The sequence below is a fragment of the Numenius arquata genome, chromosome 6 (assembly GCF_964106895.1).
Source record: "Numenius arquata chromosome 6, bNumArq3.hap1.1, whole genome shotgun sequence".
Lineage (NCBI taxonomy): Eukaryota > Metazoa > Chordata > Aves > Charadriiformes > Scolopacidae > Numenius > Numenius arquata.
In genome coordinates, this window is record NC_133581.1 from 45,512,640 (window position 1) to 45,540,471 (window position 27,832).

At 42.3% G+C, this 27,832-nt stretch overlaps 1 protein-coding gene across 2 annotated transcripts; it reads left to right on the forward strand.

Moving 5' to 3' along the window:
• The first annotated feature begins 14,815 nt into the window (after positions 1-14,815).
• Positions 14,816-27,547, forward strand: MED6 (mediator complex subunit 6). Of its 2 annotated transcripts, none has more exons than XM_074148535.1 (8): positions 14,816-14,862; positions 19,253-19,412; positions 20,440-20,531; positions 23,123-23,205; positions 23,911-24,019; positions 24,465-24,580; positions 25,335-25,362; positions 25,958-27,547. In XM_074148535.1, the coding sequence occupies exons 1-8, from the start codon at positions 14,841-14,843 to the stop codon at positions 26,086-26,088; spliced, it is 741 nt and encodes a 246-aa protein (XP_074004636.1). In that variant the 5' UTR covers positions 14,816-14,840; the 3' UTR covers positions 26,089-27,547. The 2 variants fall into 2 exon arrangements, with proteins under 2 accessions (XP_074004636.1, XP_074004634.1); XM_074148533.1 differs by having other exon boundaries at positions 14,824-14,862; positions 23,123-23,209; positions 23,894-24,019; positions 25,958-26,891.
• Positions 27,548-27,832: the final 285 nt, after the last annotated feature.

Sequence of the window (27,832 nt, forward strand, 5' to 3'; positions counted from 1 at the left end):
ACAAGTGTTTGTCAAATACAGCACACTTCACTTGGACAGTACTGTGCATGTGTTTTCTGCCGCAGCCTGCGCTGTGTGATCGGTCAGTTGATCCTGCTGGGCTGTTTGATGCCTGCTGATTGCCAGGTCGAGAATGGTTAATCAGGACTACAATGAATTTCCAGGGATAGTATGCAATCAAGGAAGAAATGTTTGCAGGCAAATAAGAGTGTCTCTGTGACAAGCCATTCCTTGGGCATGTATATGAGCAGCGTCTTTGTCACGGAAATGTTTGCTGATAAAGACTATTAAGAGGTAGATGGCTAAACAGAACAGCTGTTCAGAATTAAAATGACTGTTCCAAATTCTGTTTTTAACATACTGGATTCTTTCTTTCTTTTTCATAAAGACGATGGCAAATTGCTAACTAAGAGGCTTAGCCATGGACGCTAAAGGAGCCAGGATGGGCCAAATCAAAACCATTTATCATCATACCCAGTGTTTCTTTTCCACTTTAATTAAAAATGAGTACTCCGATTTTCAGAACTGGAAGGGAACGTTGCCAACAAAGTTTTAGAAACACTTTTAATCTCTTAAAATCAGTTGTTGATAGCCCATCTTCGGGCTGCAGCTATCATCTTTCAAGCAAACTCCAGTGTTCTGGGAAAGCTCTTGTTTTACTCAGGCTGGACTGAAGAGTGGCAAGGTTGATTCCTCTGTTGTGTGTGAAAAGAGTAGATTTGGGAAAAAAAACACCCACATCTCTCTTATCAGGCAGGTACTGAGAATTGCAAAGTTGACACTCTTACATCTTTCAGCCCTCATTTTTCCTCTATCTTATCTACCAGCATCCATGGCTGTCCTAATTCTGAAGGCACATCTACACCAGGCGAAAGAGCATGGTGTGTGGTTTTTGAGTTAGCAGTGACCTAGATCTGACTTAAGAACAATGCTTTTACTGAGACCCTAAGGAAGCAGACCCTCGCTTCAATCGTCCCATTTTCTGCTGCCCCAGGGAGACCTGCAGAACCACGTAATGCTGTGCCACAGCAGTATGGGCTTGAGTTACTCTGCATCAGCTGCTCAGCCACAACTGGCAGGGTGCCTGCTCTGACCTTTCATGAAGGTGAAGACACTTATTCCTGTAACGCTGAAAGACCACATATTGTGCAGCATTGGTGGGGAATAAGAGGTTGTGCAGAAGTAGTTACTGCAGGGCTGCTCATATCTGGCATCCTCTTACTGCCCAGGTACGTGGCAGGCAGTTCAAGGTTAGGAAAGATTACTGAACTCCAAGAGATGGACCAGGTGACACTTGGTGTTCAGACCTGTACGTGAGCGCGGAGGAGGTCACTTGAGTTTGAGTCTAATCAGACAGTATGAGAGCATAACTGGAAATTGAATTACTGAACATCATAAATAGAATCCTACAATGTACCTACTCCCCATAAATCTTGAACTGCTGGCACTCAGAAGACAAACGCCATCCAGTGACCACCAGCAGTAAAAGCCAGCTCAGTTTACGCATCCACATTAGGACTGTTACCTAGTCTTTATGTGATGCTTACACCTTCAGGATCAAGCTGTGATAGCAAATGCACTCCAGGATAAGTACATATTTATCGTTACCTGCCCATTACCTACGTAACTAACAGCAGCACCACTGGGTTGAACTCACAAGTATTGCTGTGACTCTTGTTCAGCTGCATTCTTGCATGGTAGCATACAGACACACATCAACTGTGCATCAAACTACCCCTAAGCTTGAAAAAACCGTCTCCCTCTCCCAGTTTTGTGGCTCAATCTCTGTTTATGAGATTAAAAATGAAGCGTGGGAGCAAATGGGGACGCTTGTGCTTCTAATTGCTTGCTTTGTGCGACAGCCAGATAGTGCGAGGCACAGCTATTCCCAACCCCTCTTACAGCTGAACTGCAAGAGAAAAACTGTGAGTGCTAATTTTACAGAGGAAGCAGACCTGCTAGAGAAGCGGCTGCCTTTTTGATATCTGCTCCAGTGATGTGCGAAGGAGTTAAGATCTCACAACGGGCAGAGCTGTCTGGAGAGTTCCTGGGTTTGGCGACGTCTTTGAAAACCAGGGCTTACATGAATTGTTTCACACGTGGCATCCGTTTTTCTTCTCTTATGTCATGGGGCAATCATTGCTAGGGTGACAATTCAGTGCCTGCCTACTTGGTTGTGCCTGATGGGTACCAAACCCTGGTGGCCTCTGGGAGGGCTCTTGCGGTGCTGGATGTACCTGACCAGGCTGATGTCAAAAGGAAAGTTTCTATTCTTTTCCTGCCTGGTCTCAAAAGCCCCTACAGGTTGTAGATGGTGATCAGATGAGTGGCCTCCGAGGAGAAACAGGCTATTTCAGGAAGTGTGGCTGATGATGCAGTAAATGGTACTCTCCCCTAAGAGAGTACTTAACCACTCTGTCGGCACACTGGCAGGCCCTGCAGCTCAGTTAGCTTTGCTATCTTCCGAAGAGAGGTGAGATGAAGGTGTTTTATGCTCCTGACCTTTAACACGCCCGTGCTGTTATTGAGTTTGAAGTGTAAGCTGCAGGGCCTGGGTCAAATTTCAGTGTAAATGCATTCCCACTTGCTTTTCCAGTTGGATGTAGTTATTCTGCTTGCTTTTCTCTCTCTCCTAACGCGCTGAGGGTGCTGCAGTGCACAGCTAAGCAGATGGCTCAGCTTCATCCTAGAGACGGATCCATTTCTGAGCATGGGGATTCTTGTATCTAAAGCAGTGCTTGAGTGAAACTGCTTGAGTGAAAGCTGCACTTTAAGGTCATTTGCCACGTGCATGGGGGTGATCTGCTCACAAGGAAGCAGAAAAGGGGAGAAAAGCTCTGCAAGAGGAACGCTTCTTGCTGCATCCCCAACATTCGTCATCCTGCAGCATGTGGGGTTTTCCCGAGGACATGCAATCCCAGATTTGCTAGAAACAAATTTGTGAGGTCTGGTGAGCGCAAAGCCCCAGGCAGCATGGTCAGAGGGTTACCATCTGTGTGTGATCCTAGTAGCATCAGGCCTGCAGTTCATGTGAGTTCTTGACTTTCTTCTTTTGCTGCCAGAATGGTTCTGTTCCCCATCCAGGCAACTTTCCAGGCCAGACCTCATCTCCCAGGATGCTGCAGTGATGGAAGGTGGCCAGTACACTGTGGTATCAGTATAACTCTGTGTATACCAGGTGCTTAAGTGAACCATAAGTGAGGAAACATCATTGCTTCATCTTGCAAAGAGAAGAGATGTTCTAATGGACCTTGGTCTATGAAAGCCTTTAAAACTCATTTAGAGAGGCCATGTGATATTGCAAAGGTAAGGTCCCAAGTGTGGGCATGTAGAGATTAGCCCTATCACTATTTAATCAAAACTCACTGAGGATTTCACTGCAGAAACTTAGTATTTATTTAGTGGTGCCTACAACATACTGTTGCTGCATTGTTACAGTGTTTTAAAAGGTTTTACTTTCCCCATAAGCTGTTGGGCACAGCCTGTAGTAGCAGGATCGCCCCGAGGAGAGTCCAAAGAGCAGCCTTTATGGCCCTACTTGTCTGTGCACAGCTGTCACAATAATTTTTTAGCCCTGAGCAGGAAGGGAAAGTGCTAGCAGCTCAGGAAGGGAAGGCTTCCTGGTGTTGAGGAGATTCTGGTTGCTGTCTTGGCATTTGAGATTTCTCTAGTGTTTTGAGATTTTGCCTTGTTGCTGCCTGCCTTGGGCATTTTCTGTGCCTTTTCTGTGATTCACTTCTGCATTTTGTGAGACAGTGAAATGATCCTTGGCCTGGTGGCTTGGCTCCCAAGTATCATTGACAGGCAATATGTGAAGATTTTTGATGAAATGTCCTTTTTGAATGCAAAAATGTAAGTCCTGCATACGTATATATGTACTTGTACATACACACAAAGGAATTAGAGTCCTTAGCTAAATTGGCAGCAATGGGAATAGAATCCAAAGGCCTTGGTTCTTAAAATAATCAGTTGCCATTATAAAGTATCATTTTCAGCATTACTTTCTATTTATTTGTGCTATTTCTAAATTAGGTGGCATTGCAAAGGCTGTCTAAAATGCGGGCAATTTTGCTCTGGAGTTGTACAAGTTTGTAGAAGTTGTGTAGTTTCAGTGCAGTGCTTACAAATTTCTCAAAACAGAGGGCCACTGTAAGCTATATTCATCATCCTTTTTCCCTACCTTGCACTTTTCTTAGAGGATCAGAGCATGAAATTCATTAAAAAATATAGCACATGTTGTCAGAGAACTATGGGAACTTGCTGCTTTGAGCTTCTGAAGCAGGGAATTCCGTAGTCGTGGACTGCATCTATGAGCTTCCTGTCTTGATACATCAATAATGTGTTTCCTCCTTCTTAACATCTTATTTAAAAACTTCAGTATATACTATATATAGTATTTACTAAAAGGAGAGATATAGTTCTAATTAATGTTGGATATGGAGGCTGGAAGTAATTTTTTATTCCAATCCAATGTTTCTTTAAAATACTGTGTGGTTTCAAGGCAGATAGCAGTTAAATACCAGATAGGGAAAAGAGATAATGTGTTTCTGGCAGGGATTTGAAAAACGGAGACTCAGTGGTCTAGAGAGCATCAGCTTCATGCTCCAGAGAAGGAGCAGAACAGGAGCTTTGAAATCAGAAGTAGTGAGAATATGAAAGAACAAAGATGGAGAGGACAAAGGAAAAGATCAAATAACAGGATGTCATGGATGAGGAAGAAAATGGAAAATCCTACAATAAAATCAGTGCCTTTGCACTTCAGTGAGGAAGCATTGACCATTTGAAGATGGAGCTGGGGGCTGGAAAACCTGTACGAATCAGGATTTCTAGAGCAAGGACAAAGAGAGGCCACAGCAGCACAGGAGTGAGGAAGCAAAGCTCAATGTCAGTGGCAGTGAAAAATCCATCTTGAGACATGAACAGGCAAAATATGCAAAACCCTTTTATCTGTCACCACCCTACAGGTAGCTTTTGCTATCCAGATTCTCTCGAGAAGCCAATTTAATCCTAAATTAATTTAAAAAGTGGCCGGCCTTTTTTTAGTAATCCCTGTGACAGGAATGGTAAGCAGAATTTGGCTGAGCCCTGACTCACTGTTTCCTTCAGACAGATCTGTGAAATGCCACACATTGATTGTTTTCCAGATTGTACCAGAGGTGGATTGTAGTCAAAACTACAAAGGCGTGGATATCTACCAATAAAAAAAGTAGGCACTATTCCCAAATAAGTAATCAAACTTACCGAGATGGGCAAAGTAGAGGAAGGTGGTTAAGGAGAAAACTGATTTTCTAAACGGGGACAAAAAGTCATAGGCTTGATCTGGTCCAGCTAAAGTCAGTGAGACACCCCTTCTACAAAAGACGGATTTGCAAAATCCCTGTTGCATTAATTCAGAGGTCTGTGCATATACCAGTGAAGTGCGTGAGCCTATGGGACAGACTTTCTGAGAGCCTGTTGGCAAACCTGCCAAATCTACAGTAGATAACAGACTTTGCAGCTCTCTAGGATTTTCTCATGCCAGGTCAGGTGCAGTGTATGAGGAGTAATCTGAAACCAGGCTTTTCTTGCTCTCATTATTCTCATAATTTATATTGACCAAATTACACTGGCAGAACAGAAGGAAAATGGGCACTTTTCCTCTAAACTGAAAATATCTGTATTAATACAAATTTATGAAATTACTCATTGACCAGGCCTCTGTTTGCTTCACTGATTGCATCTCCTGTCAATTACTGACTGACTTCACTATCCAGATTTCATTTAAATCTTAGTCCACTGGTTTTCAATTAAGGATGGTTCGCTCATGAGGATCAGTCTAGAAAAACCTCTCACTGGGCTGTTGCTTTCCTTTATGGAGCTGCACAATTATTTGACTGTTCTCGTCACAGCGCTAGGCTTAGAAATACCAGTACTGGAAAATGCAGAGCAGTCAGAGGAATAAGCTATGCTTGACCTTATTAGCAAGATCGCTCATTCTGTATTGGGAGGCTTTGGGGTTAGTGGGAATGGGGCCAGTCTGCTGGGAGTAATGGGATATGTCGCAATTGTCCTCCTGTTGTTTACTTACTAACCCATTTAGTATTTGGTTTAGTTTATTGATGGTTCTTTTTTCTTTGTGTTTAAGGGTTCTTCCTACAGTAACTCACATGTATCTCTTACATTTCTAAATATGAAGGCCTCCGCGCAAACCACATGGTTTACTCAGACTATTCTTAGGCGAAGCCCTCTGTAGGTAGGTACCCATGAGAAGAGGAGACACTACCACAGACCCGCCAGCTGATGACACAAAATGGGTGACCACATGCTCCTGAGCAGCACAGAGCTCTGGAAGCTGCTGCTTTCAGAGACTGACACCTGCATCACAACAGGGCATTAACTTTTGGAAGTGTGATCCAGGGCAGGTGACAGGGGCCCGAGGTTACAGTCCAACACCTTTGTGCGTCGCAGACGAATTACCTTCCCACTTCTCTCTCCCCTGGGTCTCTCCCACTTCTCCCAGCAGACCCAGCCCCTCTGACACGTCCCGCAGCACCACCTGCTGGGATGGGGATTCTCAGCTGCATCTCTTACAGGGGGTTGGTGATTAGGGCCAGTATCAGTGTAGGTATGAAGCCACCTTATCAACGTATCATGTGGTTTTAGCATTTTCCTAGTGAGTGAGGGAATGAAGAGATGACAGGCATGGACAAAGTACTTAGAAACTTGCTTCTAAATATTTACCATATGCATTAAGAGTACTTTAAAATTAGGACGGATGCAGAAATATTTGAGCTGTATTGAGGATACAGGAGTTGATATAGCATCACTTAGTTTCATGCTCATACCACAAATCAGATCATTGTGTAGCACACAGTCTTCCATAGATTGAAGGCAAGCAGGTCACTTTTATGCCACAGCAAATATTTTATGAAAAGGTTGATTTGTGTGGACAGACTGGATAAGCAGCAACAACTTTGTAGCATCATAGATGATTTTCTTCTTCTGTTTGAGAGGTGATATTCTGGCATACCCTTGCACTCATAAATCCAGTATTTATCTGCTCAGCTGACTGAGGTCTCAGGGTTACAGAAATAAGAAAAACAGCACCTAGAAAGGACTAGATTCTGGATGTCATTGAGGCAAGCTGTTGCACTGAAAATTGGTAGGGGAGATGACACAGTTAATATCTGGAAAACAAATGCTGTATATAGTCACTTCCGCTCCATCAGCAGTGAAAGGTAGTCAGGCTTCAGAAACAGTATTCACAAATGGAAAAGTCAATGTCTCCTGACCTGAAGGGTCTGAGATCTTTGGGATGAAACTCAAGGATTTACAGTATTTAACGTATTCTATATTTTTCCCATAGGCAGACTGAAAGAGATTTTTAAATGTGATAAATAATGACTATAAGATATAGGTAGGCATACAAATTTTAACAAATGACAGTCATACAGAGAGAGAAATGTGTGATGAATACAGCTTTCCATGTCCACTTTTGTAAATGTTCAAAGACAGAGGAGATGTTTGATCTGCCATAAAAGCCTCTGGGTTAGAAAGTACAAAACCCATGAGCAATACAAAAATTCAGGCTACAGCTTCTGTATCCTTGATACTTACCTGAGATAGTTTGAAATGACCAGTTATTCTGCCCAGGCTGGAGTCCAGGGATTTGTCTGAAGGGCTAGTAAGTCAGAAGCCATAAAATGTTCCTCTCCTCTCACCTTTCCCTTTTAGGAAGGAACAACCATCCTGGGTTGCATAGATGGATACTGTGGATGGAAAAGATACTCCAGTCAGTGTGGAGCTTAAGTTGGAAGCTTATTGCTTTCGCCACAGCTCTGACAGTGCATTTACAAAGGCAAGGAAACTCATTTTCCTCAAACTTCCTTAAATCCAAATCTTGTTATAACTTGGAATAAAAAAAAAAAAAAATTAACTTGATTGAGAGATTTAGTAAAGCAGCAAAGACTAAGTAAAGGTTAATGATACATTTTGGGGCTGGTTGAACAAGACCGTATAGCTTGGTAAGGCTCATGATGTCCTTTGTCACTATGAAGCCCAGGCTGATTATGTGAAGGTGTTTTCTGCTGGGCAGAAATGCAGTTTCTTACAGATGCAATTTTTTTTTTGCAGATGCAGTGCTCAGTATGTGAGTTAATCACGTTGCTGCTGATTTGCCCCATACTGGGGAAGGTCTGTCCTGGAGAAACAGCCCTATTGATGGAGGGTGCTCATTGCCCTGCCTTACCTTCTCTTCCGTCAGACAACAGTCTACACTTCATGGCACTGAATCAAGCTATGAAGGTCAGTCATGTGGTGTATTGCTGATGGTAAATGTTAATTTTTGACAGATTTGTAGGACATCCAGCTTGTCTGTATTCATTTCCTGATGTTCCTATTATCATTATTTATCACTGGATCATGATAGCTTCTGCGTCCCCATGGAGCCTCACTGTGCTAAGTACTATAGAAACACAGGCCTAGCTTTGCTGTTTTGGCTTCGCTCCAGTAGATCAGCTATATTTGTGTATCTGGTGCCTTGCTATCCTGAATTTTTCCTGTTCAACAAAGGGGATATTTAAAACACTGGGAACAGGGGAGTGGGTCACAACTACAGCCTCTTTAGGTTTCTGTGAACTGCCATAGCAAGGCTAATCTCAGTCTCTGATGATGGAGAGTGCAGATCCAGCATGATGGTCTGATATTTTTCTGATACCCAAAGGATCAACTTTGCTTCTTTGGGACCACACTGAAGCCAAAGATGAGATACTCAAAAGAATTTTGCTGCTCCTGCAGGAGAAAGGATGGATGCTCCTGAGAATGGGATTCCTCTGCAAATTGTGATCTGGAACTATTTGAGCAGACTTATGCACTTGTATTAGTTCCCAGAGCCCATGCTGAGTGCTGATTCACTAGTAGTTTCCTACCTTGTAGAGGACCTTATCGCTTAGAGGCTGCAGGGCAACAAGGTGAATCCTATAGCGGTGCTCTCCACAGCAGCTTCTGAATAAAAAGGAATGTCTTTTCAGCCACACTTGCAGTGACCGAGGAAACCCTCTGTCTGAAAATACCTTGTGCAGACTAAGCCAGCAAAAACCCTGTGTGGCTGTTGAGCTGAAAGGCCCCCATAAACTCATGCCACCTGTACCAAACTGGAACTTTCCTCTGCCCAAAAGAGTGTCCAATTACCTTGCAAATAACCTTCAATAATGCAGTATTACCCAGCAGAGAAGGAACACTTGGCTATAGCTCATTTTTCACAGGCCCAGAAAATGCACCGAACTCCCAACCTTAGGTTAGCTCAGTCGTTAGCATTAATTCCCTGTCTCTGGGCCTGGGGATGAGCAGCCCTGGCTGTGCAGAGATGGCTAGCCTGGGGTCAGTGCTTGGGTGACTTGTCAGCTTTCAACACTGCATCGTGCGGAGGCATAGGTGAAGAAGGGACATAGCAGTCAGGATGGAAAGAATACTTTTTTATCACTACCTGTTGGAGGGAAGCATGTAAAATTCCTGGGAAGGAAGCAGAGGTGTTAGGGTTACCAGGCAACCACCACTAGGAAAAAATAATGTGAAAGGAGAGCGGGGAAGAAGGGATCCAATCAAGGACCTGCCTGGTCAAATAGGCTCCTGAGACAGTGATGGAGTGGGCACACTAAGATTTCATAGTAGGTGAGGAGATCTGTTTTAAGTAGACAGAAAGTGCAGGAAAAAAAAAAGGTATGTGCCTAAATGGACAGAGCAGAGGTGAAAATTCTTCACTGAAATGAAATAAACCCCTTTATTTTAAGCATTACAAGGCCTGGGGTTGTTCAAGCAGAAAGATTACTGGAGGTTTCATTCACGTTCTGCCACTGATGCTGCTTCTGGGATTTTGCAGGTCTCTCCAATCTTGAAACACAGAAATTAAGTGTTTCCTTTCACTTCCTGATCTGGTCAGCCCCTCCATGTTTTGCATCCTCCCACTGTGGAGCAGAGGGCTCACTGCCAAACCAAACCCCTGCTTTTTAATAGAAAATGCAGTAAACTAGGAAAGCAAATCCTGATTTCATTCATCAAACTAGAAAGACTCTTACTTTATTAAAACCTTCTTGCAGATCAGCCAAGTTGCCTGACTAAGGGCATAAAAATCAAGGACTTTGCAATTTGGCCATATTAGGGTTTATAATATACAATAAAATGATGGCCTTCAAGGCTTACTGAGAGGTATTCTACAAATGCTAAGTCTGTGGTACAGTCTGGAGGCTGGAACCATTAGATTCTCAGGCATTTGTAATACAGAGGATGCATGGGGAAGAGATTGCTTTGCTTTTCTTCCCTTCCCTCTCCCAGGCAAGCCTTAGCTGTCAGCGGGCACTCACTGCCTGCTTTGGGCAGCAAACGGGGCCGGGGCTCTGCTCCAGGGCCCTGGTCTGCCCTTTGGAAATTGGGTGGAAATAAAACACCAGTTGACTCCCAGTCCAGCAAACAAATGCAGACAAGTAGAGCTCAGTGGGTTGGAGGCCATGCTCCGGGGTTACATGACAGCTCGATCTGACTCTTCCTGGACACTGATCTTCTTCTGACCCCTCTCAGGACGTGGGGCAGCTTCTGCTTCTCCCACCAGTCCCCTCTGGGTGATCCAACACCTGCAGATTGGACTTGTTGCATCCTCCTCTGTCGTGAGCTTTTGCATTGGTAATGCCAATGCAGCAGCAGAGATGCTCGGATCAGAGATGTCTGCAGAAACACAAAAGCCAGCAGCCCCAGCTTCTGTGTGGTGGCTTTAATGCATGATCACGCACGAGATGACATAGCTGCTGCTTCTTTGCTTGGGAGCTCATGGCACCTCCTGCCTGCAGTTGTTAGCAGCCATGTGGCATCCTGACATTTCGTCTTTATTAACTACTTGACAGATAGCCTTTGGGGGTTTATTGGGAGATTAATTGTTTTCAGGAAGCTTTTAGACTGTTAGCAAGGTTTTGCTTTTTTTTTTTTCCCTATCCCTTTGAACAGGTGACTGTAATAAAGCACCATGAAGTGTGTTAAAATGCTTTGAGGATCCCAGGAGCTTCACTCTTCTCACTGTCCCCCTGCTTCTCTGCTTTTTGCAGCCCAGAGCTGAGAGCAACAAGGGGGGACCCAGTTTTGAAGAAGGCACCAGCTGCAGCCATCATCGCAGCCACTTTAGTTAGATCTTCCCTGTGGCATTTTTCCAGGAGAAAAAAAAGAACACACGAGCCTGGCTATTTTCTTCTATAGTCAATGCGTGTGATTAGCAGTATTTATAAAAGCTGTGCAGAAAACAGCATCTCAGGAAAAGGAAAAGTACAGGCAGATGCACTGAACGAAAGGAGAAATTAACAGACTTTGAAGTCAGCAAAAGTGCCTGATTAAGGATTTAAAAACCAGAATTTTGCAATTTGGCTGTACTATGGGTTTCTAAAGCACAATTCAATGATGGCTTTTGAGGCCTACTGGAAGCTATTCTGTAAATGATTGCATGTGTAGTGCCATTTGAAGACCTTCCCTTTGCCCCCTTTAAATTTTGTGATTTCAGCATTTTCCTTGCATTTCCCATTGATTTTCTGTCACTGGTTTGTTCATTTTTTGATGTCTTTCCCCCAAACCAGAAGATAAGCATTTAAATGAACATTTTCCCATTCCTGTTTACTATAAAACCAGTAGCAAATTGCCCATTTCGTAAGTAATTCAAGCCCAGAAATTTTGCATTAGCATAGGAATTTGGATGTCCCTTGCAGTTCACTGCAGAACTAGATTTGCCCAGAACACTGAATGGGACTTGGAGCTTGCTGTTATTAAACTGTGAGTTCAAAGGCAGGTTGGCAGAATCCAAGGCTCTGTGATGATCTCCTTGTTCAGCAACCTCTAATATGTCTTTGAAACTGCTCAGGGTATAATGACAAGGATATATGTGCAATGCTTTTCACCTGATGGTGTATAGCTAGCGTATTTGTTCCATCTCTGTGGACTGCTAGAGATGTGCACAAAGATGATTTTCCTCCCGTTTGTAGACATAGTCCTCTCAATTTAGCTGTGTTTATTTGAGACTATAAAGAGAATCCTTGCTAATGTCCCCACTGTACCCATAACGTGACTGGAGTGCTCAGCTCTACCATTCCTGCATCCACTGGAGATAACGAACGTTGTAAATTAGGGGCAGTCTCTTTTGGGTTACGCGTGTGTAGTGCCCATCAGAGGGTGGCACAGTAAGATGAGATTCCTCATTAACTCTGATCAGAGCAATACATAAAAATAATTCCACTGGGCGGAGGGTGACGCTAAATGACATCCAAACACCGGGGCATGAAAAGGTGCCAGTTTTTGTCCAAGTATTTTATGCATTTTTAAAACACACAAATGGTATGAATGTATCTAAATATCCATCGCTTAAGGTGACATTAAAAGCAGAGTGCACGAATTCCTCTTTTTACATTATAGCTTCTGTTAGCTCTTCATCTGTAATCCACACCTCCTGCTAACGAGGACAGAACCGCAATACTCATTAGGTCTCTGCCTTTAGAGGAAGCCGAGTGAAAAAAGCCCTCGACTTTTATGCTGCAGTAGAAGGTGAATATGTTACCAGATGAACAATTCTTTCCAGCAGTGCTTCGGGTAGTCTCACCGTATAATCGAAGATTTATTGTGAGCCATCAAACCCCATTATTTCCCATCCAGGAGTCTTTGCTTTTCAGCCCCTCACTCATCTGAAGACATACTTGCTGAGGAGAGGTGCAGAGTCAGCAGGAAAGATGGGCAACATGAATAATTTAAATGGAGGTTGAGTTCCCATTTGCTACTGAAGAAAAATGGTTTGCACAGATATAGAACATGACGGGCCATCGGAGATGCTCCAAAAGGGCGGCTGTTATGTCTCATGGCATTTCTGCTCCCCAGGAGTGCATGATGGGGATATTTAAATATTTGGTTTCAAATGGCAACCTATCATAGTATTATTTGGAAACGCTGTGCTGCGGGTACGGCTGGAGAGGTGTGTTTGGCAAAGGCAGAAACTGCTAACAAGTAGCAGTTAACTAACGAAAGGGGATCTGCAGTGTGTGCACATGTGAATTATCTGGTGGAAAGGTATGTTATACAGAGTATTATCGAGTAGCAAAGATAAGCACTCAGAAATAAGAAAATTGAAAAATTAAGGTTAGCTTTGATTTTTAATGTAGTTGTGCCATGAAAGACTATCAAGTGCCGTTTTTCATGGCTTCCTTCAGTACTCAGCATGAAGAATGGATGGTGCTCACCTGTTCAATACTTTGTTTTCTTCTGCTGTTCAATCTTGCTTACTTGTTTTTTGCACACTAGGCAAATCCTGTTTTGAAGCAGGGGTTGTTATTTTCCTTATGACACTACCCGCCATCATTATATTTTTGCAGATATTACCAAAGGCAATACCTTGCAACGAACGAGGGACTGAAATTACTGCACAATTGTGAAACCGTGTTAGGTTGAAAAATCTTCATTAATATAATGTATATCTATATCACTATCAAGGATACAGTCCAATTCTCCAAAGCAGCATTCTTCTGCCTTAACTATTTCATCTTGTTACTTTCTGTAACCTTCGCTTGATACCTTGACATCTTTTAACATCTGAAACAGGTAAAGCAAGTGTTCTGCAGGCAGCTCTCCTTCACAGAAAACAAACCCGGTGTATCTGCAAGCCGTACACTGACTCTAACGCATTGAACGGGACAGGATTCCTGGATGGAAAAAAAAAAGAAGAGTATGTGGTTATGTGATTAAAGTCTGTTTCCTAATGCATCAGTACAAGAGAACGGAATGAAGAGCAAATAAGCAGTGTCAGCTCTGGTTTGTCCTAACTTTATGATTGCTTTCATACAATAATTATATCCCTTTCCACTACTTGATATGCACTGTGCACGTCTCTCTAACAGAAGAGGAAGAAATTCCATCACCAGTTACCACTCTGACACGCCATCAGCGAGGTGACAACCTCCAGGCTCTCTCCACAGCCCCTGCTGCTCCCAGCGAGGGTACGGCTGACCTCGGCAGCCCCCAACAAAGGCTCAGGCGAGATGGATGTATGGATCTGCACTAGCGGGACATAGAGGTATTGGGAACTCCGTACAGCAGATTGGGGGATTGTGGTTGTCAGTCTAGATAAAAAGGTTGTAAATCTTAGGTGTTTATATTTTCTTACACCCACAGAATGTTGTTCTTCACCCTGTAAATGACCGGTGATACCACTTAGTCGAAATACCAAGAACCAGACCTCAGGACAGTGTTCTGATGGTGTGATCTCAAACATCCCGTATTATTCCCACACGCCATCTAAGTCAGGGCAGCCCCAGCCGGCTCCACCGAGATGGGTGTGATGCTCAGCAGGAACCTGCAGCCCGTGTCTCTTTCACTTTGAAAGTGACTGGCAACTACCAGAGGGCCAAGACAAGATGAAAACAATTGTAAAACGTCCGTATCTCTGTTTTTGAACCAACAGCTCAGAATTAGCGTTAAAAAATGCATTTAGCTTTCATCATTAGTGCCACCGTTCTGGTTATGAAACACTCGTGGGTGACAAGCACAGGTCACCTGGCGGTTGTGGTGGGAGGCTGGGGCAGCACAACCCTTTGCTTCACGCTCGGTTCCCTGGCCAGCAGCTGCGTGCTGGGACAAGGGACATTCTCCTCTCCCATCCCATCCCATGGCAGGGCTGGCCGAGGACCGCCTTCGCCCTGGCTGGCCCCGCCCCTCCCCTGGAGGCCCCGCCCCACCCGCCGGGAGTGGCGGCGCTCTGGTCTCCCGTCTCGCTTGCCGGCGCCGCTCTATCCCGCTTTCGCTCCTCGCCGCTTCTCCCGTCGGGCCGCCGGGCGGAAGTGCGCGACGCGGCCATGGCGGCTGTGGATATCCGAGGTAGGGCCGCGCCGGCCGTGGGCGCTCGGGATTTCCCGCTGGTGGCCCGGGCGGGCGGGGCGGCTCCAGGCTTTTGGGGGGGAGGCCGCCTCCGTGTCCAGCTGGGCGGGCGCGAAGGGGTGAGCTCCATCCATGAGGGGGTGCGGCGGGCTTGGCTGGAGGAGGTGGTGGTTGGTCTAATGGCCATCGTCTTGGCTGGAGGTGGCTGTGCCAATAGCCGTCGCTTCGGGGAGCGTCCCAAGTAACTGGACGGTGAGGTGTGGCCAAAGGTGTGAGGACTATAGAGATGCTTCTTTTGTTATTGCTCTGTAGGGGGAATGGTTCTACTTGGAGTACTGTGTCCAGTTCTGGGCTCCCCAGTTCAAGAAGGACAGGCAACTGCTGGAGAGGGTACAGCAGAGGGCTACAAAGATGATTAGGGGCCTGGAGCATCCCTCTTATGGGGAAAGACTGAGGGACTTGGGTCTTTTTAGTCTGGAGAAGAGAAGACTGAGGGGGGATCTGATCAATGCTTATAAATACTTAAAGGGAGGGTGTCAAGAGGAAGGGGATGGTCTTTTTTCGGTGGTGCCCAGTGACAGGACAAGAGGAAATGGGCACAAACTTGAACATAAGAAGTTCCACCTAAACATGAGGAGGAGCTTCTTTACTTTGAGGGTGGCAGAGCACTGGAATAGGCTGCCCAGGGAGGTGGTGGAGTCTCCTTCTCTGGAGACATTCAAAACCCGCCTGGACATGTTCCTGTGCAACCTGCTTTAGGTGGACCTGCTTTGGCAGGGGTGTTGGACTAGATGATCTCCAGAGGTCCCTTCCAACCCCATATCATTATGATTATAAGTTTGTTTGTATGTCTTCGAAAACTCTGTACAAGAGAGTTCCGTAGCGTTGCTAATGCAGCTATGTCATGAGAAGGAACTGGGAATAAAAACTGTCCAAAAATCAATATTCTTGGACATGAGAGAGGCTGGTAGTGTGTGTTCAGGGCCACCTGTGAAAAGCAAAGCTCCCTTTTGGTACGTCACTGCCTTTTCACATGGAATGTGGAGGTTCTTGGGTGAGATGGTAACATAAGAGAACAGTTTATGTTAAAAGAGTCGGCTTAAAGAGAATTTTAGCTCTGAACTGTGGAGGAAAGTGGGAGATACTGGCACGTGTAGGATTTGCATGAGACCAAACCAGTGAGTTGGGCTGGTAGTCTTAACAGTGCTTTGGGTGGATGTGGTGAGGCAGGCCAGGTTTTAGAGAAGCCGCAAAGAAACATGTACTAACTGAGAACAAGAAAGGTTTGAGTGAGAATTCAGGGATATGAATAGAAAGAGTGTTTTGAAGAAGAAGGGATGATATTTGAATGAAGTATTAAAGAAGATTTACATTGTAAACAAAATATAGGTCAAATTACTGTGAAGAGTTTGAACTTTGAGAGAGGAAGAGGGGGTTGACATGGCATGAGAAAGGAAACTATTTTTCTCTGTAAGAGTATCTGAGTGGAATCACATTGAAAGCCTGTGTGATGAAGTCCCAGAGAATGACCAAGAGCAGGTATTTAGGAAAAGCTCATGAGGGGTTAATTTTGATAGTGCCACAGAAATTTTCTCCTTTTTTTCCCTTCGAATTCTTACTTTATAATGTCTGCAGTCCTGTTTGGTTTTCTGACTGCCTTGTTTCAGATCACAGCAAGGAGCTGTGTGGACAATTAATGGCACGGGTGCTGTATTAAGTTGGTGTGAGAACCTTCTGACTTAATCCAGATCATTTAAGGTCCCTCAAAATCTTGTATCTAATATGGCTCAATATATTCAGTTGAGTTTGAAGCAAGCTTCTGTTTTTAAGCTATCAAACTGTTTTACTCTTCCTCTTGGTTTGTCAAAGCCTGGTGTTGGGCTATACAGCCGGCAAGGCCAGGTACAGCATACTGTGTGAATTGCTGTCCTCTTGTTTTTTGCCATGGTTTTCTGGCTTGTCTCCCAAATGGTCTTGACATTCATGGCAGACTGGCAGTATTGTCACAAGCACTTTACTTTTGCACATGTGATGCAAATTCTGCTAAATATGCTTTGAACGAGATGTCCTGTTTTTGAAAGGAACAGGGAAGCAGGAACGCCATCCTTTCTTTCTCATACCCCAAATAAACAGAAGTACTTCCTTCTTAGTGGGAATAAGTGGCATGTCAGGTTCATGGTTGGTTTTGTTCGTCCTCCCCTTTTTTCCAAGAATAGCTTAAGAGAACAGTCTTGCTAGTTATAAAGGCAATTATAAATATTGGCACTAAGCAGCTATGGACAGTTGAGCCTTACAGCCCAACTTTATAGTCCATTTTACGATACATTTATCAGTCTATATAGAGCATTGTAGCTATGTGTATATATATATTAAGCTTGCCTGACATTCTTATTGAGAAATATGGTTATTGTTAATCATACAAGCAAGAAAAGTTTGTATTTGAAATTAATATGAGAATTTATGGCAAGAATGCACATTGGGCAGGAAAGCTTGTCTTCTGGTTTTGAAAGGCATTTAGGATAATCAGTGCTACCACAACTTAAGTGCTTAATAATGGATCTTAGTGCTGTGTTTCTGAGATTTCCATTTTTATAGTGAGGAGAGAGAATAGTGTATGTGAAATAATATTAATGTCTCTAGACGTTCCTGTCTCTCCGCTCCGCCCCCCACACTCCATCTCCCCTCCCACCAGTTCTGTGGAAGAGTTAGGCTGGCAGTTCTGAGATTAACAAGGCAAAATGATTTACACATGACTGTTTATGCTGCATTTTTCCTGGTTTGCTGGGCAGCTCGTGTTACTTTGTTAACTGTTCCTCAGAGAAGCTGCTCATAGTATATCAGGTGACATTTTTGGAACTGATCCAGTCATCCTTGAGCGTGCAGAGTTGTCACAGAAGTAAAATATTCACAGTGGAATGATGAGTGGGAGTTCTGAGTATGTATATAATGTGCAAATGTAAGGGAATGGTTCAGTTCTTCATTCATTCGTCAGTGACATCCCATCACTTACATTTTTTGATTCTAAACAATGCATGCGCATGCCTTTGTTTTCTGCTTTCTTGTGTCTTGAAAATTGTATTTGCTGTTGCTACCATTTAAAATGGATGAATTTCAGGTGGCTCTTCCAGGTGCCTCATGGATATTCAACGTTAGCAGATTTATTGACTGTGGAACCAATTCTTGACACTGGTTTCTATGGTCTGCTTGAGGAACATAATTTTGCTGCCGTTTGATAATAAAATCTAGGGATTTTAATTCAGATGTCCCCCAAATCTGTAGAAATTTAGCTGGCATATAACAATTTGCAGATTATAGAGTACATTTCATTTAAAAAACTTGACTTTTCATATAATTGTTAATACTCTGTAGTGAGATTTCTGTAATATCCACTGAATTATGGAGTAAGTAATTTGCTGCAGGCAATTTGGCAGATTAATTGTAGAGTCAGGAATAGAATCTCTTGTTCAAGAGTACTGGGAAACATCTGCCCAAAGACAGTATCTTTGTCTGCTGTTTTGTTTTGGTTTGGTTTTTTTATTATAGATTTCACCCACATCAAAAATAATACTCTTTGAAACATAACAGTATCAGCTGCTGCAATATCATAATGCTATGCATTTTAATAACAGAACATCTTAGAAATATTGCCAATGCCACTATTTTGTTTCACTCAGTAGTTTACTCATTGGCTTTACGAAAACTCTTAGTTTAATTAATAGATCTCTATAGTATTTTACCTATTTTTTCAGCATCATAGTTTACAGCTTGGAAACTACTTTTGTAAGAAATAAACTGTTTTAAGCATAATCAGGCTCAGATTTAGTGTGGGGTGTATCACTTCCCTTGCGCCCTCTCCCCCACACCCCCATACCCAGTAGCTAATTCTAACTTAGTTAAGTGAATTCAACTTACCAGAGACCTAGCTTTCAAAAGGAGCCATGCTTTAGCTTGCCTTTCTACTCAGCTAACACTGTGGTTCATAAAATAAACTCTATATAATACTACTGAGTAGATGTACTATGATAATATTATATACAGCATCAGAGCTAATTAACTCCTACCAACAGAGCGCACACACGTGTGCACACGGACCCTGTTCACATTCTTGAGACATACGGATATGCCAGCAGCTACTGGTCAAGGAGAGAAAAGTGCAATAATAAAAAAGGCTGTATTTCTGTTTTGTACCTACAACAGAACTGCAGAAGGTTAAAGGATGTCAATTATTATTTGAACTCTCTGAAACACATTTTTAATTAGAACTGGTTTGTGTGAGGCTGTGTTCCACCTCCTTCCCCTGCTGTAATCATTAACTGGTGGCAGTTTACTCCTGGAGGTATTTGTAGTGTTTCTGGCTTCTTTGGTACTCAGTGTAGATTTCTCTTCCCAGATAATCTCTTGGGAATTTCCTGGGTTGACAGCTCCTGGATTCCAATATTAAACAATGGGAGTGTGTTGGATTATTTCTCGGAGCGAAGTAACCCATTCTATGACCGAACATGTAACAATGAAGTTGTCAAAATGCAGCGGATGACCTTGGACCATTTGAAGTAAGTTGTAATTTGAAACTGTTTCCTATGCACTGCCCTTTGTCCCTCCATCCAGAGGCTTTGATGGTTGAATGGAAGCATGCTGGAAACCTCGTTCTCTGCTTTTTAGTCCCACTGCTTGCCAGGGAGCCTAGTTTTTGCTTTGGTGTTTGGATGTCTTCTACTTCCTCTTATGCCATTTCAAGGAGGTGTTAAGCATGAAGGATTCTATGTATGTTCTGAGATTCCAGTAAATCACGTTTTAGATACTTGTCTCAATTAGAAAAGCTGTCTTCTCTCATCCTCCCAGCTCAACAGAACCCGAGTGCTGGTAATGTAGTTAAATGTTTTTCTCTGGTGAATAGGGTTTATGTTAGGGGGTACTTTGAGTTCATAAATAGTTTGTGTTTCCATATTCTGCTGGCTATGTGCCATAATCGGTACGCAATTCCTCCAAAGAGCTAGCTTTTTAGTACAGATAATAAAAGTAGTGAGTGTTGTAAATAAACTGATCACAGATGGTTGTGTAATGAGATTGCAGCATGTGCAAGTTAACTTTCTTTGCAGTTCCCCATCTGCTACATGGAGCACAAGTGAGATGTTTGAGAACTATTTAAAGGCTCCACAGTATGACAGGGAGTGTGCAAGCTGAGCTTCAAGTTCACTGGTAAAGTCACTTGTGCTCAGATGTGGTTGCAGAGAGGCTTTCTCCTCAGACACCCTGATGATCACATCATACACTGGTCTTTTGTTTCTGCGTTTATATGATATCTCTGTGATGATAGATTGTTATCTTTCTTGCTATTTGTTTGTTTGCTAACATGTTCTACTTAGATGTTGTGTCAGGTTGTTGTAACTCCCTTTGAATACACTGCTAGGTTTTGTTAGCCACTTCAGGAAATTCTATGCCTTTATTTACTGCACGTTACATGGAAGAGCTTCTAAAGCATCAGAACTTCATCCCTTTACTTTGAGGCCCTTCGGTAGCTCTTTACATCCTACAGACTTCACTTGGAGGAAGATACTTATCCTGTTGCTTCATTTTCAGCCAGATGGTTGGTGTGGAGTACATCCTTCTTCATGCTCAGGAGCCCATTCTCTTCATTATCCGAAAGCAGCAACGGCAGTCTCCAACACAAGGTAAGGTCACTCAGTCCTTGTCACTGTTGAGACGGCCTATCAGTTACTTGCTTTTTTCTGTTCCTAATTTGTGTTTAAGCACTTCTGGTTCCCCTTCTCTGCCTTTACCTAACTAAAACGGTATGAGGCTTTGTGGTGGGGTGGAGATATTTTGTCTTGCAGAGTGACCTCTAATGTGCTAATAGCAGGGTTTGCCATCTTGTGGTGAAATGTGAAGAGTGCAATGAGAAACAGCTGCCCTGTGGTACGTTTTGTCATTGGAAACTGATAATAGCATTCATGCCATGTCGTATTTATTTGTTAGGCTATGCAAGAGTTTTCATTTTAATTATTTGAATATAAGGCTAATGATACCCTTGCTTGAGGCCGGTGAGCTTAGTTTAATTAGGGACAATCATCTGAAGTGGCTAGTATGTGATTTATTTATTAATTTTGGAGACCCATGTTTTCTATTAGTTAGGGAGAGGGATCATTCATATTTCTGTTTCTGTCACGTCACTCTCTTATTCTGCACTATTTCCACCTTCAACTGTGAATCGGTTGTACTGCTGAATAGGACCTCGTCAGTAGAAGAGTAGAAGATGATGACCCGTGTGAAAAATAACTATGAGATACCGCAGTTGCTTGTTGTTTTGGTTATTCCTCTGAGAACTGAGTATTTTGGAATGGTGGGGGAATCTTGTGGCAACAGCACCACTCCTTTTTACAGTGTCATGATGATCTTTCAAAGTTTTAAATGAAATACTTTAGCTTTTTTTTTTTCCATTTGCATGCAACTGGCTTCATTATTCCTTTTTAACCTTAAATTTGTTTGTTTGTATGTGATTAATTAAAAAAGTAACCACGTTTCAATAGTTATTGGACTGTCTTCTGTGTTTACTGCATGTATGTGTAAAATAATTTAGGTTATTTCAGAGTAAGCTTTACAGAAAAGAAAGGCAGGGTTGATGCTAGTTATTAATGTGTTGTTAGTTTTTTTTAGTGACTTAGGCTCTGTATATGCATTTTGGTCACGTACAGGACTTTGCCTTTTCTAGCAATACTTCTTATTTGCTTCTATCGGGTAATGGCCTCCATATATTGCAGTTCCATGCTGAAAAAGAACATACGTGATTCTTTCTTTAATAGATTTTTTGAGTTGTTTCTTTAATAAAGGTTTTGAATCTAGCTTTCAAAAGGTGAGTGTGAAAATATCATGCAGCCCTTAATTTCCTGGTTTGACACTTTTTAGATCAAGGGTAGTATTGAGGCTTCCACAATATGTGTGTTCCGACTCCTGCTGTAATGCAAATGTATGTTTGGCGGAACTGAACAGGGACTTGTTTGGTGACGTTTTTCCCATTTTGACTGTACAGTTTGTGCTTGGTACTTTGATTGAGTTGCATAGTTCCCTAGCTCAAATGTTACCCATGAGTTTCATTTTATCATGGTACCAATATTAGTGTATTTGAGACACGAGAATGGGGATAGAAAACTAAAATTTAATGAGTTCACAGGTAGTGTTGAGTACTCGGGTAGAACTGCTGCAGGCCTGTCGTATGACTTCTGTGTGATTTTAAAAAAAGTGTATTTATATTTTAAATTATTTAAGCCCAGTTTTTGTCTATTTGAAATGACATTGGGAAAATGTTTAGATCAATGATTAGGAAGATTTACCTGTCTAGAAAAGTAGGCCGCTCTGGTACAGAGCGGTGAGACAGTAAAGCTGCTGTTTTGTGTCCTGCTCCAATTCTAAGAAAATATTGAGAATCCTCTTTCTTTTGAGGAGAAGTGGGTACTGGCTGCAGTATGCATCCAGCTGTCTTGGTCTTTTAATTTAGGCAGGTGTCCAAGCTCCATAAATTGCAAGTACTGGATGAGTAGGGTCTGTTCAGTACAAAAGGTTCAGACAGAATGTGTTAACACAGATGGAGGAACTGGAACAAATGTGTGTGCAGGTAAGATCCTTAGGAATGTGAAGCTGGTAGCACTGCTAGAATGTTTGGCAGAGTATTATGGAGGCAATTGTGATGTTCATTAGCGCTGCAGTGCAGAGGAACAACAATTTGTGATCGGTCAGTAGAGGTTCCAAATGTGACTTAGCGAATGCCTTTGGAAGGTAGTCTTCTTTTTGGCAGAATGTTATTAATTTAGAAGGCATGCTCTGTGTATGCTTAGCTGCCATTGGGTCTGGGAATTCTAGCTAAGAGGACTGTCCAAGTTGGAGAAAGCTCAGCCAGAAGAATGAGACCTTATGTTGTTGTGGGTTTCTACTGGTAGCAAAGGCGAGTGGGACTATGTCCGTTGCAGTTCATTTGACTGCTGTTATGTAGCTCTGAAAACCCAATCTCCTGTAAGGTCAACTATTTGTTCGGACAGGACTTAAAGCTAATGCTTTTCTATCTGTAAAGCAGACCCAGTTCTTTTTTCCCCTTATCAGTCTGTGGCTAAGGTGCAAATAAAGTACCTTGAAGGAAAAAGTTAAAAAGAGAAAATCTGGTGATGAGATGAATATTGCAATTTCTGCTGTTCCTATAGAAATTCAGCAATAAATACACAGCCTTCAGCCAGAGTTTTAAATTGATTCTGCTTTTTCTTTTTTCTCCTCACAGTTATTCCGTTGGCTGACTACTATATTATTGCTGGAGTGATTTATCAGGCACCTGACTTAGGGTCTGTCATTAACTCCAGAGTTGTAAGTGTTCTGTGCATTTGATGTATACCAGTTTGCATCTGCTTTTACTTTTGGTTGTTCCCTAGGCTCTTTAAATGCCTCCTTCACTATTTTGAGGAAAGATCTTGTGTAGTATACAGTAACTTAAAACAAACCCCACTGGTTAGTATGGTGTGCATCCCACAAGGAAATGAAAGATCCTGGTGCAATATGGTCCAAAAAGTAGGATCCATTGTTTAAGGATGAATAATCAGAGTAACTGAAGCTACACAATTAGCGGAACAGCATGAGGTTCAAATAATCAAAAGAAAAATTACATGACAAATCCATGTGAAATAGTAATTAAATACGTATTCAGTGAAGCTTGCTTTGGAATGTTAATGTTAAGGTAATGTAATATTTCTGTTTAAACGAGGCTTATGTTTTTTAAGTTGATGTGTTACTTCTTTTAAAATAGTATGCTCAGGTTTGTTTTGATTTCTTCTGTTCCAGTAAACTACTGCTTTTGTAAATTTTTCCCTGTCGTTTTAGAAAAGCACTTCAGAAAAGGGCTTGTAAGAGCCTGTTAAAGAGATTACATTCTTGGTCCAAAAATAGATGTCCCAAGTTCCCTTCCGAGAAGAAAAATGAATATAGAATACTAATTTTAAAATCCCTGCTTTGAAAAATTTATACTGTACTTTCTCCTTAATTTCTGAATGCTGCCTTGTGTTCTTGTCCCGAAAGCTCACTGCAGTTCATGGAATTCAGTCTGCTTTTGAAGAAGCAATGTCCTACTGTCGGTATCACCCATCCAAGGGCTACTGGTGGCATTTCAAAGATCAAGAAGAACGAGGTATGATTCCTAGTTGCTCCTGCGTACTTTGGGAGAGGAAAGGTAATGTAGGCAAAAGCTTGAGGCAATGCACAGTGATGATGTAGAGGTGAGGTTAAGTGTCTGTCTGTCTCTCAAAGGGTAGGTTAGTGCTCCCTGTCGGTTGAAGGAATCTTGCTCTTCTGTGCTGGTGGGGATGAACATCGAGGCATAGGTGGGAGATGAAAATGGTGAGCTGTGTGTCAACAAAGTGGGCAACTCTTCAGCCCACTGGAGACCAAAGTATGTTGTCAGAAGGGAATAATTGTCCTTGATCTACTTTCCACAAAAAACCCAACTCTGATGTCAAAGGGAAATGTAGGTGAAGTTTAGAGGAGGGAGGAATGCCAACTTGTAATACAACAAAGAGCTGCTAAGAGAATACAACTTTTAATATGGCTTTCTCTTACATTTCTGTGACTTACAGAGAAAGCTAAACCAAAAGCCAAGAAGAAAGAAGAACCGAGTTCTATTTTCCAAAGGCAACGGGTAGATGCCTTGCTCTTAGACCTGAGACAAAAGTTTCCACCCAGATTTGTTCAGGTATGATGCACATAAGCTTATAAGTATTACTGTAACTTACTTAGAACTTAAGGCACTAATAAGTACTTGAACAGCTGAAACTGAATGGGAATTTTCTACAATGCTAACATGGATTAGATAATAAATTTGAAATGGAAGGCTCTGATTGGAGTGTAGGATTCCCCTTTGTAATTGCAGGAGTCATTAAGACCTTGGCAAAACTATGAGGGAGAGTTTATTATACAAATTCCTTATCTAATCACAGAGGGTCTGTTCTTGACAGCTATCGGATTTTGCTGCTGCTTCCAGTTTCCTGCTTTGTGAGCTCAATCAAGCCACCACAGCTGTTTTCTTTTAGTTACTCTATTGTTCTGGAAGCTCATTAATTCTCATGGAAATTCCTGGCATTCTGTAAAGTTGTTGTCATTACCTCTAATCATCTCTAGTAGACACTTGTTCCACCAGGTCTTCTGCTTGGGAGAAAAGGAAATGATGTTTACAGCGTCTCACAAAACTGTTTACTCAGATGTGGGAATCCTGCCTAACCCCATATTTTTTGCTGTAATGCTTTTCAGTTGTCAGAGGAAAAACTGGATGTTATAAAATGTTAGTTGTATTTTGTTTAAAGCGTGTTTAGTGATCTCTTTTACCCTCAACTGTTATGTATAAAGGTGCATTGCTTGTTTTGTATTCCTAAGTGAATAGCAGGAAGGGTTAAGAATTATGACTTCAGTTCCACTGATATGTTACTTTCATTTTTCTTCCTCCTCTACAGCAAAAGCCTGGAGAAAAGCCTGTCCCAGGTAAAACTCTAATATTCTCACAAAACTTGAAAAATAGATTCTACATAGCAGTGTCTTCCAGTTGCCATCTAAGCCCCTTGCTGCTGCTACTGAGGTGGTTAGGAATTCTGGCATTGCCTAATTGTGCAAAGTACTAGGTAAGAGCTCTCTGTGGCAGCCAGAGTGAAACTGAAAAAAACGTGTGTTTTAGTCTTGCCCTTTCTGTCTGTAGAACTGCATTGCCTGAAGGTTGCCAGAAGGTCCAAATTCAGGAAATGGTCTTTGAAAGCCGGAGGAGGGTGAAAGGGTTAATGAGGGAACAGTTTAGTCAGTCCAGCATCGTAGTGATTTTTACATGGTGCTACAAGCTCAAGAAAGCATGCAGAGCCTTTGGGTTGATCGTAAGCAACCTCAAAACAGGAAGGGCATGAACTGTATCTCTTCAATCTATGCCACTTTTTTGCCTGTGTAGGTTTTGAATTTAGTCCCTGGTTATTCTTTTACCTTTGAAATTAATTTTGCCCCTTTGACATCAACAATCTTTTTTAAGTACTCTGAACAGTATTTTAGGAATAAGAATTGGAGGTTTAACTTTCTTTTGCTGTTATTTCTTAAGTGGATCAAATCAAGAAGGAACCAGAACCAGTCCCTGAAGCTGTCAAGCCAGAAGAAAAAGAGACTGCAAAGAATGCTCAACAGAGCACTGGTACTAAAGGACCACCTGAAAAACGGACGAGACTCCAGTGAAGGGAGTTGTTGTTACACATCTGGATTAGTCAGTATGTGGAAAACAGGAGATTTTTGCTCCCTTTTTTCCTATATTTAAGTTCTTCAGCTGAGACTGACAATTCAGGGGATGAAGTCCCTGTAACAGCTTTTTCTGTAGAAACCTGTCATGCAAATGTTAATGTCAGGATATGAGCTGCCCCAAAAAAGGTGTTTTCAGTCTTCATCTTACTGTGAATGTTGGCTTCTGGGAATGGTTTTTACGTGAATATATTTTGCAGCCTCCTGAAATCTTTGCGAACTCTTGCACTCTTGTGTCTAGTTTCCTATGTAAAAAGAAACTTTTATATAAAAAAAACCCCTGAATTCTTGGCAAATAAAACTCCTGGCTGCTGGAATACCTTTCTTAAATGCTTACTTTGTTAGTAGCAAATACGCCATATGTGTTGGCAATGTTTTTTTGCTTGAATATCAGAATATATTGTGTGCTATTTTGAAGAAGAAAAGTTCATCTAAAGGATTTAGGCTGCCTGCTATAAATTCCTGTGCCTTTAGTATGCTTGGGGTACAGATAAAAAAATTAATAACTGGAGGCTCAAATCCATGCAATTAGATGTCACACTGCTTTTGGTCTTTAAATGTTCTCAGGCACTCATTTTACTTAATGGCTAAGCTGGTCTTTTATTGTAAAAGCTAATGTTTTGTGAGCGAGATTTATGATGGCATAAAACAGGCTAAAATGTCTTGCTGTTGCACGCTCAGTGTAGCTGTTCATATTTCTCCTTTTTTCTTTTGCTGTAACTCAAATACATCAATTGCATCTCTTCCTCTGTGCTTCTAGCACTTTCTTGCTGCATCTGATAACCTTGTTTAGTCATCTGCCTTTTACATCTGAGGAGGTACGGCGGTGGAAGAGAAATGTCATTGACCACTATACACTTTGCAATTTAAGCATGCTGCTTACATGTGGGAAAGTAATGGAAGATGGGTGAGGAGGCCTGTAAGCACGCTCAAGTGACTTGCATGTGGGGTGCTGGAAAACACATATATCACACTAATTGTTTAGTTTTTGTGTGCTCAACAAGTAGAACATCTGCACTTAGATAATATAGGCCTAGGATGGACTCGGGGGCACCTTATCGAACGTGCCTGAGATTCTTGCCCTGCTGTTGAAGAGATCAAAGCACAGCAGAAAACTCTGCCTGCTGGAATCCTTGAAATACAGGCCAGAACAGCAAGTGTGATCTGTCTTGCTCCCTTGCTAATAAGGACTCTCTCGCTCCGCGGTGCCTGCGTCCCCTGCTTGCATGCCTCTGCCCGGGTGCTGCTTCAGAGATTCCTCGATCCATGAGGTATTGAGGTTAAATTTGTTCTTTGCCTTTAATCTGTGGTTTTCTGGTTGTTCCTGTGTCCTGTCTGCATTGGCTTACACATTACAGAAACCATTTTTTTTGCAGTAAAATTAGAAGTCATCCATTGCAAAGAAATAAGTATTGGTTTGGTTTTGTTTTTTCGTTGAAGTAATGGAGCAGTGCTTGAAATACTACAGTTTACTACAAGAAGCGAACTAAGCAAGGAAGAGATCTGTACGTAGCAGAAAAAAGGTGGATAGGAAGGAAGACTAAGACATGCTTAGATAGCTATGTCAAACTTATTTTGAGGTTATAAGAGACTTTTCCTGTTTCAGTAACTAATAAACAGCTCTGACTGGGTAGCTATTGAATGATGGAAAGACCCATGTAATTTTTGTGCTGTAATCCAAAGC